This window comes from Daucus carota, chromosome 6 (genome assembly GCF_001625215.2).
Source record: "Daucus carota subsp. sativus chromosome 6, DH1 v3.0, whole genome shotgun sequence".
Lineage (NCBI taxonomy): Eukaryota > Viridiplantae > Streptophyta > Magnoliopsida > Apiales > Apiaceae > Daucus > Daucus carota.
Genome location: NC_030386.2, coordinates 13,970,454 through 13,984,007, shown reverse-complemented (window position 1 = coordinate 13,984,007; position 13,554 = coordinate 13,970,454). Strand labels below are relative to the sequence as shown.

Sequence of the window (13,554 nt, the reverse complement as noted above, 5' to 3'; positions counted from 1 at the left end):
GGAATAAGAATGAAAACGGCAACATTGAAGAGAAGATCAGGACTTTGGAGAGAGAGCAATTTCAGGCAGAAGAATTGGGAGAAGAAATGAGAAGCAAAGATATTAATGTGCAACTGGAAAGATTGTATGATGATAGAGCCAAGATGTGGTTGCAGAAGGCTAGAATTCAATGGCAGCAGGACGGTGACCGTAACACCAAATACTTCCATAATATAGTGAAGTATAAGTGGAGCAAAAATAAAATCAGAGGGGTGTTATCTGCATATGGTGAATGGGTAGACAATCCAGAGCAGATCAAAGAGGAGTTTTATGTGTATTTTAAAAATTTCTTTAAAGAAACTCATAAGTCAGACATTTTTCTGCTGGGTACGCTGATGGAGAAAAGATTATCAGATATGGGGTCAACTAGATTGATGGAAGACATATCTATGGGGGAACTGGAATATGCTTTGAAACTTAGCCCGTCTAACAAAGCTCCAGGGCCGGATGGGTTTGATGCGGGATCTCTGAAGAAAATTTGGGAGTGGATCAAGGATGATCTTCTAGCTTGCGTCCATAACTTCATGAGTTCGGGTATCCTGCCTGGAGGTTTCAACTCCTCTTTCATCGCTTTAGTTCCTAAGTGTGCAAGTCCACAACTACCAAAAGACTACAGACCAATTAGTCTGATTAATGCAGGTATGAAACTCGTTACTAAAGTACTTGCTTTAAGACTAAATAGGGTTCTTAGTAATTTGGTTTCAGAAGTGCAAAGTGGTTTTATGCAAGGTCGTCAAATCTCAGACGGAATTTTGTTAGTAAGTGAGATTATAAGTAGCATGAAAAGCAAGAAATGTAGAGGGGTAATCTTAAAGCTAGACTTTGAAAAGGCTTTCGATTCCGTCAATTGGGATTTCTTGCTTCACCTACTTAGAACTCTGAATTTTCATGATCGGTGGATTAGATGGATAGAAGTCATTCTAAAAACTTCAAGAATTTCGGTTCTAATAAATGGTTCCCCTTCTAAGGAGTTTTCCCCTGGCAGAGGTCTCCGTCAAGGGGATCCTCTCTCTCCGTTGCTCTTCAATTTGGTAGGGGAGGTCCTTCACTGTATGTTAGAAAGGGCGGAAAGGGCAGGCATTTTTCAGGGGATCCAATTGGGGAACATGGGGGGGTCTTTATCTCATCTCCAGTATGCAGATGATAGAGTCATATTTGTTAGTGACAACAGCGATTCCATAAATGGAGTTAAGAGAGTTCTACTCGGTTTTGAACTATTGACAGGTTTGCGTATAAACTTTGCTAAAAGCAGTTTATATTGTTTTAATAGCTGTGCCGAGGACTTGCGTAGATGGGCAGGCAACATTGGATGTCAAGTAGGTAGTGACTCTTTTCAATATCTAGGTTTAGAACGGGCAAAGTCTCCTAATAGAATCCAATTTTGGGATCCTCTAGTATCCAAAGTGAGAAAGAAATTGGCTGATTGGAAAAGTAAAACTGTTTCTACGGCAGGTAGAGTTATACTTCTGCAAGCAGTGTTAGATAGTCTTCCGATATACTGGTTCAATATGTTTTTGATGCCCAGAGCTGTAGAAAATCAACTCGAGAAAATAAGGAGGAGGTTCTTTTGGGGTACCAAAGAGATAAGTGGTCAGGAAAAGGATAATATGCGATTAATAGCTTGGGAGAAAATTTGCCGGCCTAGAAGCTTGGGTGGAGTAGGTATTATGAAAGTCAAAGAAAGGAACATAGCTATGCTTGGAAAATGGTGGTGGAGATGCATAAATGAAAGGGACAGATTTTGGAACAAAACTTTACAGAGCAAGTATGGTAGTACTTTTGGAGTTGATCCAGCCAGAATTAATTTAGACAGATCTTCTAGTCACACTTTAGTAAGCCTTGAAAAGTTGGTGAGGCTGGGTTGGGATAAAGGTGTTTTAAGGGATGGTTTTATATGGAAAATCAAGAATGGGCGTAGCGTGCGATTCTGGGAGGACATCTGGTATGGTCATAATTCTTTGCAGAAGGAGTTTTCTCGATTATATCTCTTATCAGGTTTAAAGACAACATCTGTTCGGCTAGTATGGGAGATTTGGCAGGCTTGTGGAGGTCTCCCAAGCACAATCTGGTCTAGACAACTACGAGCTTGGGAGACAGAACAGGTCTCCACCCTGAACCAACTGCTGTCAGGAATTACTTTCACTGAGGACAAAGATGTTCTGTATTGGAGTTGGTCGGGAAAGAGTTTCACCACAAAGGAATGTTATATGGCTTTGTCTAATGTGTCATTACAAAGCCCTGTTTACCTCTCATTTTGGAAACTCAGAATTCCGCCTAAAGTACACTTTTTTCTCTGGAAAGTGAAGCATAAGATTCTTCCCACCAAAGCTTTTCTGGCAGGAAGATTACATGGTATTAATTTATCTCCAACTTGTGACTGGTGCTTGATGAAAGATGAATCCTTAGAGCATCTATTCCTTGAATGTGAGATTGCAAAGTGGTGTTGGGAAGAAATATGTAAGTCCTGGAGCATAAAATGGAATCAGTTTATCCAAATGGATTTTGCACTATCTAAATTACTGGAGCACAAAATGGAGGCAGAAGTAAAGGAAGCTTGGCAGATAGTGGTGTCAGCCACTATTTGGACTATTTGGCTATTTAGAAATGCACTAATCTTCAATGAATGCAGAGCTGGTAAGATGGATGTTTTAAGAGTTCTAAGATTAAGAATTTTCAGGTGGCTGGAAATCACTAAACTAGTTAGTGAAAATATGGAAAGCCTGTTCTGGGTAAATCCAAAAGGTGCAATAAAAGTGAGTGCCAGTAAGCAATTCAATGACTTCTGGGAAAGCCTGTGGAGTAGATATGATTGGGTGGTAGCTGTAGATGGTGCATTTACAAAACATAAGTCCCCTAATGCACAAGCAGGAATTGGAGGTGTAATCAAGTCAAGTGGAGGTAATATGGAGTATGTGTTCTCAGGTCCCTCAAAGGCCAATCAAGCGCTGGATGCGGAGAAGGAGGCATGCTTGCATGTACTGGGTGTATTAGCAAAGAAAATGCATGAAGATTTCAAGGTGGTTATCTGTTCAGACTCTGCTGAAACGATCTCTTATTTGGAAGGGTTGAGGTATGATCAAGCTGCAAGCAGAGAGCTCCCTTCCGATATTATATCAGCTTCAGAGAAGGTGGTTTTCAAGTATGTTAGTAGAAGGCTCAATATTGAAGCTGATGGGCTTGCAAAGGCAGGGATTAATAGGCCTAGGCTAGCGGAAGGTTGGGTGTAAAGCCCATTTAAGCCCATTTTTTGGGCTGTTTTAAATAAAAATTGCAGCGTTATTGGTGTTTACAAAAGCTGTATATCTCAGTCAACTTGACCGTTGTTTACATGCAATCCTCGACGCGTCTTATATTCCCAAGCAATGAAATGAATTGCCATTGGCCTCTCCAATACAGGCATTTATATGCATGCGTATAGGGACTGTAAAAGAGTTATATAGGGACTATGAAAGAGTGCTGGGCAGGTGAATATATAGGGATTCTAGTGAATGATCAACGCTCTTCTATAAGGTTATTCATTTCTCTCCCTCTCCTCTTTCACTATATTCTCTTCTCCATCTTCATCTGGCTCATGGACCCTAGCTGGACTCCGCCAAAACGCAACTATGTGAAAGTCAACATTCATGCCTCCACTCTAGCTGAGCCACTGCAGAATGGCAATCGTAATGGAGTGGGTATTTTGGCTAGAAATAATAGAATGGAGTACTTATGGGGGCTCATGGGTCCGATGAAGGATGTTGGATTTTTGGAGCTGCAACTATGGGCTATTCACAAAGCCATGGTTACGGCATACAAAAAGAAGATTCCCAGGGTGATATTGGAGACGGATAATGCACATGCTTATGAAATACTCCTGGAGGATGATGCTGACTTGATTGAGAAGGAGGGTCTGGAAGAAGTAGTTAGGCAGATTAATAATATGAGCAGGACCTATAACGGCACAATGCAGGAAAATGGAGTGAAGTGGGATTGTGAGCTTGTTTCTGTGAATGCATTAAGGAATAGGGCGGCTCTTTGCATGGCACAATACGGTATGTCAAATTTCAATTCCTTAGTTGAGGTACCTACCCCATTTGAAGATTTGCAGGAACAATTGGACATGGATATTGGTTTTGGTCCACGAGAGGATTTCCTGGAAGTGCAGCCCAACTTTGGTGAAGGATAGGTTATGACAGCTTTGAGGGATAGCAAGGGCAAGACGGTTATGGTTGATCTGACTGGTGAAGATGCCGACTGGGGACAGCAGGGAAGTGCAAGGAGGATGGCAGAAGGCAGAGGTGGCCTAGGCAGCAGCAGCGGTCTCTCAGCTCAAGCAAAAGGAAGATTTTAATCATTTCTTCCTCCTAGTTTTATTTCCTGTTCAGTGCTTGTCTTCTTTAGTTCGTTGGTTGTTTCAATTTTCCTTCTGGTTTTGTTCTGGATCATTTGTAAGTGCATGGTTTGCGGATGAATATTGTTGGTTTCTCTTGGGGCTGTGCTAATTTTGGCTTGTAAAGCCAGCCCCTGTTGGTGTTTTATGAATATTATAATATGGCTTATCAAAAAAAAATAATCCTATTTCTATTAGGATTACTAAATAAGAAAAGAATTGTCTCATCTTTAGAATTCAATAAGAAATACTAAATAAGAAAATAATTGTCTCATCTTTAGAATTCAATAAGAAATACTAAATAAGAAAAGAATTATATCATCTTTAGAATTCGATAAGAAAAGAGTTGTATTATTTTTAACTCTAATTTACTCTAATTAGACCCAAAGATAGTGGTGCTGAGTGTGATTTACTCTTAATTTTATCATAATTATAATAATTATTGATTAATATTGTCTTTGATGGGAGGGCGGGTCAAACAATTTTTTTATTAGTATTGTGTTTGACTGGAGGGCCACTTAAACAAAATTTTATATTAATTATAATATTTTTTATTAATGATATGTTTAACAAGAACATGACTCAAAATAAATTTTTTGCAATTATAATATTAATTCGTATCAAAATTTGTAAAATAGATTCTTGATTAGTATTGTGTTTGAGGGGAGGACGGCCCAAATTAATTTTTATCTAAATGATAATAAATTTTCTATTAGTATTATGTTTGACAGGAAAACGGCTAAAACAATTTTTTTATCTAAGTTCTAATGTATTTTTTTAATTAAAACAGGACCACAGTTCAAAATAATTTTTATCAAAATATAATCTTTAACTTTATCATAATTAGAATAATTTTTTTATTGGTATTGTGTTTGACGGTAGGGCGACTCAAACTAATATCTATATTATAATTTTTTTATTAGTATTGTGTTTGACAAAAGAGCGGCTCAAACTAATTTTTATCTATATTATAATATTTAATTTTATCTTAAAAATATTAATTATTGATTAATATTGTTTTTGACAGAAGGGGGGTTCGTACTAATTGTATAATCAGTATTGTGTTTGAGAGGGCGACCACTTAAACAAATTTTTATACTAATTATAATAATTTTCTATAAGTGATATGTTTAAAGGGAAGATGACTCAAAATAATTTTTATGCTATTATAATATTAATTTGTATATTCAAAATTTATAACGCCGCCACGAAGCGCGGCTTTTTTCACTAGTATATATATAAATTCATTTAAATTGATGATATGTCAAAATATAAGTAAATATTTTTATCTGATGCATAATTATACAAAATAAAAGATATCTGACCTTTTATCAAAATTATCTTTTTTAAAAAGAATTTATTATGAAATTATTATTTTTTATATATTACCGCTAAATACGGTCTGCTATCATAAATGCAACTGCACTAACTTGCAACAACTCAATGCAACTTATTTGTTGGAAAAAATGAAATTCCTTTATTACTTTAGATTCTAAATTTTTGAGTTAAGAATTTAGGATTTAATTTATGCTCAAATTACTCTTTTCTTATCGAATAAAAAAGATAATTCTAAGTAGTTTAGAAATAGAAATTTTAACAAAAATATAATAGCTACCATAGTTAAGAAATAGGAATTCTAAAAGAAAAAAGTGATAATTATAATCAACTAAGAAATAGGAATCTCAAAGAAAAATATAATAGCTAAAATCTATGAAATTAAATATATTTATCCAACTATAATTATAATTTTATCATAATATAAATGATTCTTGATTAGTATTGTATTTGAGGCGAGGGTGGCCCAAATTAATTTTTATCTAAATAATACTTTAAAATTAAATATAATAATATAGATAAAAATTAGTTTGAGTCACTTTCTTGTCAAGCACAGTACTAATAACAAAATATTATAATATAGATATTAGTCTGAGTCCTCCTACCGTCAAATACAATATTAATTAATAAAAATTATTATAATTATGATGAAGTTAAAAATTATAATTGGATAAAAATTATTTTAAGTTGTGGACCCGTTTTAATAAAAAAAGTATTATAACTTAGGTAAAAAAAAATTATTTTAGCCGCTTTCTCGTCAAACATAATACTATAAACATATCACAAATAAAAAATATTATAATTGATATAAAAATTTGTTCAAGTGATCATCCTGTCAAACACAATACTAATAATAAAATTAGTTCGAACCCCCCTCCCGTCAAAGACAATATTAATCCATAATTATTATTTTTATGATTAATTAAATATTATAATTTAGATCAAAATTAGTTTGAGCCGCTCTCTTGTCAAACACAATACTTATAACAAAATATTATAATTTAGATATTAGTTTGAGTCGTTTTACTGTCAAACACAATACTTCTAATTATGACAAAATTAAAGATTATTTTGAATTGTGTAATAAAAAAATATATTATAACATAGATAAAAAATTATTTTAGCGATTTTACCGTCAAACATAATACTAATAGAAAATTTATTATTATTTGGATAAAAATTAGTTTGGGTCGCCTCCCGTGCCCGTCAAACGAAATACTAATCAAGAACCATTTACATTATCATAAAATCAATATATGATACCTACTTTTTATATATTATTTTATTTGTTAATTACTTTTATTTTTTGATTCCTATTTATTAGTTAAAAATTATTATTCTTTTATAAAAAAAATTTTAGCGACTTTCCCGTCAAACATAATACTAATAGAAAATTTATTATTATTTAGATAAAAATTAGTTTGGGCCGCGTCCCGTGCCCGTCAAACACAATACTAATCAAGACCCATTTACATTATCATAAAATTAATATATGATTCCTATTTTTTATATATTATTTTATTTGTTAATTATTTTTATTTTTTGATGCCTATTTATTAGTTAAAAATTATTATTCTTTTATGGTTCTAATTTTTGTTGCTATCAGTTTTTTTTAATGATTATTATCTTTACAATCCCTTATTTTCTAATTCGAAATTTATGAAAATTATAAGACTAAATCGATAATAAAAATTGTACGTATTACCTTACAAATCTTAAATATAAATTGTATTTTATCTATGGTTTTGTTAGTTTGAATAAATATAATCCTATTTTTATTAGGATTACTAAATAAGAAAAGAATTGTCTCATCTTTAGAATTCAATAAGAAATACTAAATAAGAAAAGAATTGTCTCATCTTTAGAATTCAATAAGAAATACTAAATAAGAAAAGAATTATATCATCTTTAGAATTCGATAAGAAAAGAGTTGTATTATTTTTAGAATTCTTGAACCTGATTTTTTGAATTATAACTATATTTTCTATCCGAAATTTAAGAAAAATCAGAAGACTGAATCGAGCAATTCTAAAGACGCCCGTATCCTCCTTTATATATATACTAGTTGAGAAGCCGCGCTTTGCGACGGCCTATAAAAATTATATTAATGATTCAATATTAATATTTGTAAAATGCAATAATTTTGTGGCTGTCTATAAAAAGTATATTAATGATTAAATATTAATATCTGTAGGATAAAATAAATTTTATATTATAAAAATCTTGATGTAATACCAATACTAATATATATAAAAATTGAACTATAATTTAAGGTGAAAAAAAATGAAAATAAATTTCTACACGTAATTAACAATTTAAAGCACGACGAATTTTAATTTTATCTGTGTTTTTTTTTTTTGAAAAGTAATCATGTTCTTACATTGTCACCTTCCTCTTATTGTTTTTGGATTGATTGTGCACAAATGCATCTAGCTTAAATCCGTGAGATAGCGGTCTATAACTATCCTTACTTGTAAGGATAATACCGTATGAACCGTCTTCACTTAAAAGTTTCTTGAATGGAGCAAATAGATAATGCATGAATAATATTTTCCTGTGTACAAAGTAAATAATATAAAAATTAATAACAACAAACATGTCCGATGAACAAAACAAATATTATAAAATAATAACCACCAAACATACATCAATAATAGTTAATTTATTGATATCATCCATCAATATCATGTCAAGACTATATTTTTCTCCCATGTTTGGATTTGACGACTCTCACATAACGGTCTATAACTACTTTTGCTTGCAACCACCTTTATTGGTAGGGTTGTGGTATTGAGAGAGTAGGTTTGTGTTTAGATGCAAAAAAACTTGTGTGCTACTCTTTACCATAATTAAATAATCTGAAATAAAATCAAATTAAAACTTTCAAGCTGTTATATTCCATAAATAATCTAAAGCAAAATTAGATTCTGAAAGTTGCTTCTAATATATTTGAAACTAAAAAAGGTACTTCTAATTTTTGATATTTTTAATCCATATATCCAAAACTAAAAAAGGTACTTCTAATTTTTGATATTTTTTATCAGAAAATTCCAGAAATTTAGAAAAATAGAACGGAGCGATGTGAGAGGCGCCACCTCCGCACCCCTCGCTTCTCCTTTATATAAGTATATTGATGTGAGAGGCCGTTTGGGTAAATTTAAAAAATATGACTCTTACTTAAAATAAATAAGTGAATTAGAATTGAAAATTAAATAAATTAATAAAATATTTGTACGCAATGAAAAATGCTTTTTCCTATAGTTTCTGTGTTCAGTGTTTGGGAAAGGCTTTTTCCTGTAGCTTCCGCCTTTATAATTAAAGGATTGGTCTATCTATGTGTGCATATTTTTTATGTAAATAAAATATATTCAGATTTCTGATTTTATTTTAAATATTCAATACAGGGAATTATAATATAAATTTGATTCTGAGCATTGTGTATGTTATAAAATTTTAACATAAAATAATAAATTATTAATATATCAATAAATTATTACTCCCTACATCCCTCTCATTTCTTTACAGTTTTTTTCATCACTCGACACGCATTTTAAGGCGCGTGTAAAACATAATTTTATAATTTATTTTTAATTTTTTTTGTATAAAAATTTAAGTATCAAATTTTAATTCAGAAGAAAAATTTAAAATAATTTATCAAACCAAGCATTAGAATGCGTGTCGAGCATTTGTTTCCCGATGTTATTGGGGACGGACGGAGTATTTAACTTGATTGGATATTAATTTATCAAGAAACAACTTCAATAATACTTCAACAGTATCTGTATCAAACATTTGTAGTTTTTGCCTTTTTGGTATAGGAAGCGCAAGGCAACCCCCATTCCCACTACGTAGTATCAAAAGGGCAGCCCCATTCCCCACTACGTGTCTTCAAATATTTCAACTCAGTCTTCACCGTTCATCTGTCTCTCTTGACACAGATAACTCCTATATTTCCTCGCTCAGACTGTGCTGAATAATTACATTCCACACCCCACCTTTCATCCTCAATCTTTACATCTCATCATCCATACCCCATACATACCACCTCTAAGCTACTAACATCTTTCAAAAGTGGGCTCTCTCTCTCTCTCTCTCTCTCTCGTTAAAATGGAAGAACCATCATTCATTAGTCCACAACAACTTAAACAAACTCTTCTTAACTACAATCAAGATTACACTCTTAACACTACTAATCACAATATTAATCAAGAAATTCAATACCCTCCTTCCCCTTGTTCTGATGATGATTTCAACTCAAACCCCATCACAATTTCCCTGTTTTTTAATCCTTCCAAGATTCGAAAAACACTTCACCGCTGCAGGAGTTCCCCTGCAATGACTGTTATGCATGACACCAAGAAAAGTGTGGCAAAACCTGTGCCAAATTCAGGTTCTTTAGTTAGACAAGCTACCCTTTTGCTCATTGTGTATTTGATGTTGGGAATTTTGATTTATGCGTTTAATCGTGATCATTTCTCCGGTATCGAAACGAATCCCTTTATTGATGCTATATATTTCTGTATAGTTACTATGTGTACAATTGGTTATGGTGATATTGCACCTTCTTCTGCTGCTGCTAAGATATTTGCTTGTTTGTTTGTGCTTGTGGGGTTTGGTTTTATTGATATCTTGTTATCCGGGGTTGTGAATTATGTTCTTGATTTGCAAGAAAACATGATTTTAACAGGCATTGAAGAGAATTCAGTAGAGGGGTTTTCGGTTAAGAATTATATTTATGATAAGGCTAAAGGGAGGATGAGAATTAGGTTGAAGGTTGGTTTGGCTATCGGTGTGGTTTTCTTGTGTATCGGACTTGGGAGTGTGGTTTTGTACTATACGGAGGAGTTGAGTGTGATTGATTCCTTTTATTTGTCTGTGATGTCCGTTACTACTGTTGGGTATGGTGATAGAGCTTTTAAGACTCCTCAAGGGAGGTTGTTTGCATCGTTTTGGCTTTTGTTTTCAACGCTGGCCGTGGCTAGGGCATTCTTGTATTTGGCAGAGGCAAGGATTGATAAGAGGCATAGGAGGATTGCAAAATGGGTGTTGCATAGGGAAATCACGGTCGAGGATTTGGTTGCTGCTGACCTCAATCACAATGGCTTCATCAGGTATTTTGCTATCTTTTAGCTTGTGCTCCATAGTGATTTCAAGGTTAAGGAAATAATATATGCTTTTGTTGTAGTTAAATTCCTTTTTAGCTTTGTTACAAATAGCTTCAAGTTACGATCTTCATGAGGTGTGTTTACTATGTTTATATGTCTCTTTAGCTTGCTTGTACGTTATCCAGCGATTTCGAGTAGATTAATTGATATTTCTTTGTTCAAGTTTCAATCTTTATTGAAATTGTTACAAACAACTTAGTAATGACTATTAACATTAGGTCCAGTGTATTTTGGCACCTTGAGTAGCATAAGAAGGGGTTGGAAAGAGCACATTATGGAATTCAGCATCAATGACATAACCAGGGTTAACGATAGTTATAAGTTGCGATGTTTGATGAACTTGGTCTCCAAAAAGGCTAGTACTTTAAGCATCAGTCTTTCGCTTTATGACGCAGGTAGGCAATGAGAGCTATCATATAACGGATAAGCTTCAAATGCAGATGTCATAATGTACTAGATGGGTAAATGACGGACTAGTAATTAGTTCTTTCTGTTTCTATGACGTGTTATTTCAAGTTTATCGACAAGCATGCGACTTTTGGATAACGCTATTTGAGGTGTTTGATGAATTTTGTTCCTCAGAGAGAAAAGAACCTTTTTCTTTTTGCCCTTTCATATATTTGATTGTGTAGACGCACAATGGTAATGATAATATTTAAGTTTAAAACCATAATTTGTAATTTTCTATTGGTATAATGCTAATACTGATTGAATATTTATACTCTTTGGTTAGCTGTCTAGATCTTCATATTTAATATAATAGGGAGTTGTTGGCATTTGCTCGGTCCTGCCTGCTGTATCGATGACTCTATGTTACTTGTTCATTTCCAATTATTACAATTATTGTATTTCTACAATAAGCATAACCGTTAAGCCCGAGCATGCCACAAATACACACACCAGTCATATCGCTCTTCACATGTTCCTCCTTAAGCAAGCAACTAAAAGATTAGAGGTAATTGCATATTGCACCCCCTAAGTATCGTTCAAAAACGATAGAGTACCGATACTTTAAGAAACTCAACTCGCACATCTTATCTTTACTTCTCAAAACCGATATGCACCCCCTGCCGTTAACTTCCGTTAACTCAGTGCCCTCCGTTAAGTCAGTACATATATAATTGCAATTCGGACCCCCTAACTTACGTTCAAAAACGATATTGTATTCATATTTTTAAAAACTCGAATCGCACCACCTATTTTTACGTCTCAGGAACGATACGCACCCCCTCTGTTAAATTCCGCTACCTTCCGTTAAAATTCTCCCGTGTCTCAATTTACATGTCCCTTTTGCTTTTTGAGGAGTTAAATTGACTAATTTTTTACCAACTATTTGAAAATTTGTATTTATTATTTTAGAAAATAGAAATTTACATATTAAAATAGACTAGATACCTCTATTAAAACAGGCTAGAAAGTATATTTTAATATGTAACTTTCTATTTCCTAAAATAATAAATAATTTTTTTTTTAATAGTTGGTCAAAAATTAGTCAATTTGACAAGGGACATGTAAATTGAGACGGAGGAGTATTTTAACGGAAGGTAACGGAATTCAATGGAGGAGGTGCGTATCGTTGTAAAGATAGGTGGTGAGATTTGGGTTTCCAAAAGTACAGGTATAATATCGTTTTTGAACGTAAGTTAGGTATAATGTGCTTTTTATATAAGCCTTTTATATAAGTTAGGTATAATGTGCTTTTTATTAAGTTAGGTATAATGTGCTTTTTATATAAGTTAGTTGAAAATCCGCGCGTTGCGGCGGCCTATAAAAATTATATTAATTATTTAATATTAATATTTGTAGAATAAAATAATTTTGTGGTTGTCTGATAAAAAGTATATTAATGATTCAAAATTAATATTTGTAGGATAAAATAAATTTTATATTATAAAAATCTTGATGTAATACTAATAATAATATATAAATTGCAAAATTGGAATATAATTCATGGTGAAAAATGAAAATAAATTTATACATGTAATTAACAATTTAAAGTACGACGAATCTTAATTTTATTTGTGTTTTTTTAAAATAAATCATGTTCATATATCGTCACCTTCCTCCAATTTTTTTGGATTGATCGCCACAAAAAATCTAACTTAAATCCGTGAGATAGGGGTCTATAACTACCCTTGCTTGTAAGGATCTTTATTTTTAATACTCTATAAACAGCCTTCACTTAAAAGGTGCTTGAACGGAGCAAACAGATAATGCATGAATATTTTTTCATGTATACAAAGTAAATCTTATAAAAATTAACAACAACAAACATGTCCGATGAACAAAACAAATATTATAAAAGAATAACCAACAAACATACATCACTAATAGTTAATTTTTTTATATCATCCATCAATATCATGTCAAGACTATATTCCTTTCCCATGTTTGGATTTGTCGACTCCCACATAGCGGTCGATAACTACCTTTGCTTGCAACAACCTTTATTTTTTTAATACTGTATAAACAACCTTCACTTATCGTGCCTTCACTTAAAAGTTGCTTGAACGGAGCAAACATATAATGCATGAATAATTTTTTCCTGTATAAAAATTAACAACAACAAACATGTCCGATGAAGAAAACAAATATTATAAAAGAATAACCAACAAACATACATCACTAATAGTTAATTTTTTGATG

General features: G+C 32.7%; 1 protein-coding gene across 2 annotated transcripts; it reads left to right on the top strand.

Moving 5' to 3' along the window:
- The first annotated feature begins 9,658 nt into the window (after positions 1 to 9,658).
- LOC108225894 (two-pore potassium channel 5) lies at positions 9,659 to 11,958 on the top strand. 2 transcript variants are annotated; one of them, XM_064079108.1, is made up of 2 exons: positions 9,659 to 10,854; positions 11,127 to 11,958. In XM_064079108.1, exons 1-2 carry the CDS (start codon positions 9,851 to 9,853, stop codon positions 11,152 to 11,154), a joined length of 1,032 nt encoding a protein of 343 aa, XP_063935178.1. In that variant the 5' UTR covers positions 9,659 to 9,850; the 3' UTR covers positions 11,155 to 11,958. The 2 variants fall into 2 exon arrangements, with proteins under 2 accessions (XP_063935178.1, XP_017256337.2); XM_017400848.2 differs by having other exon boundaries at positions 9,660 to 10,854; positions 11,304 to 11,951.
- The last annotated feature ends 1,596 nt before the right edge of the window (positions 11,959 to 13,554 follow it).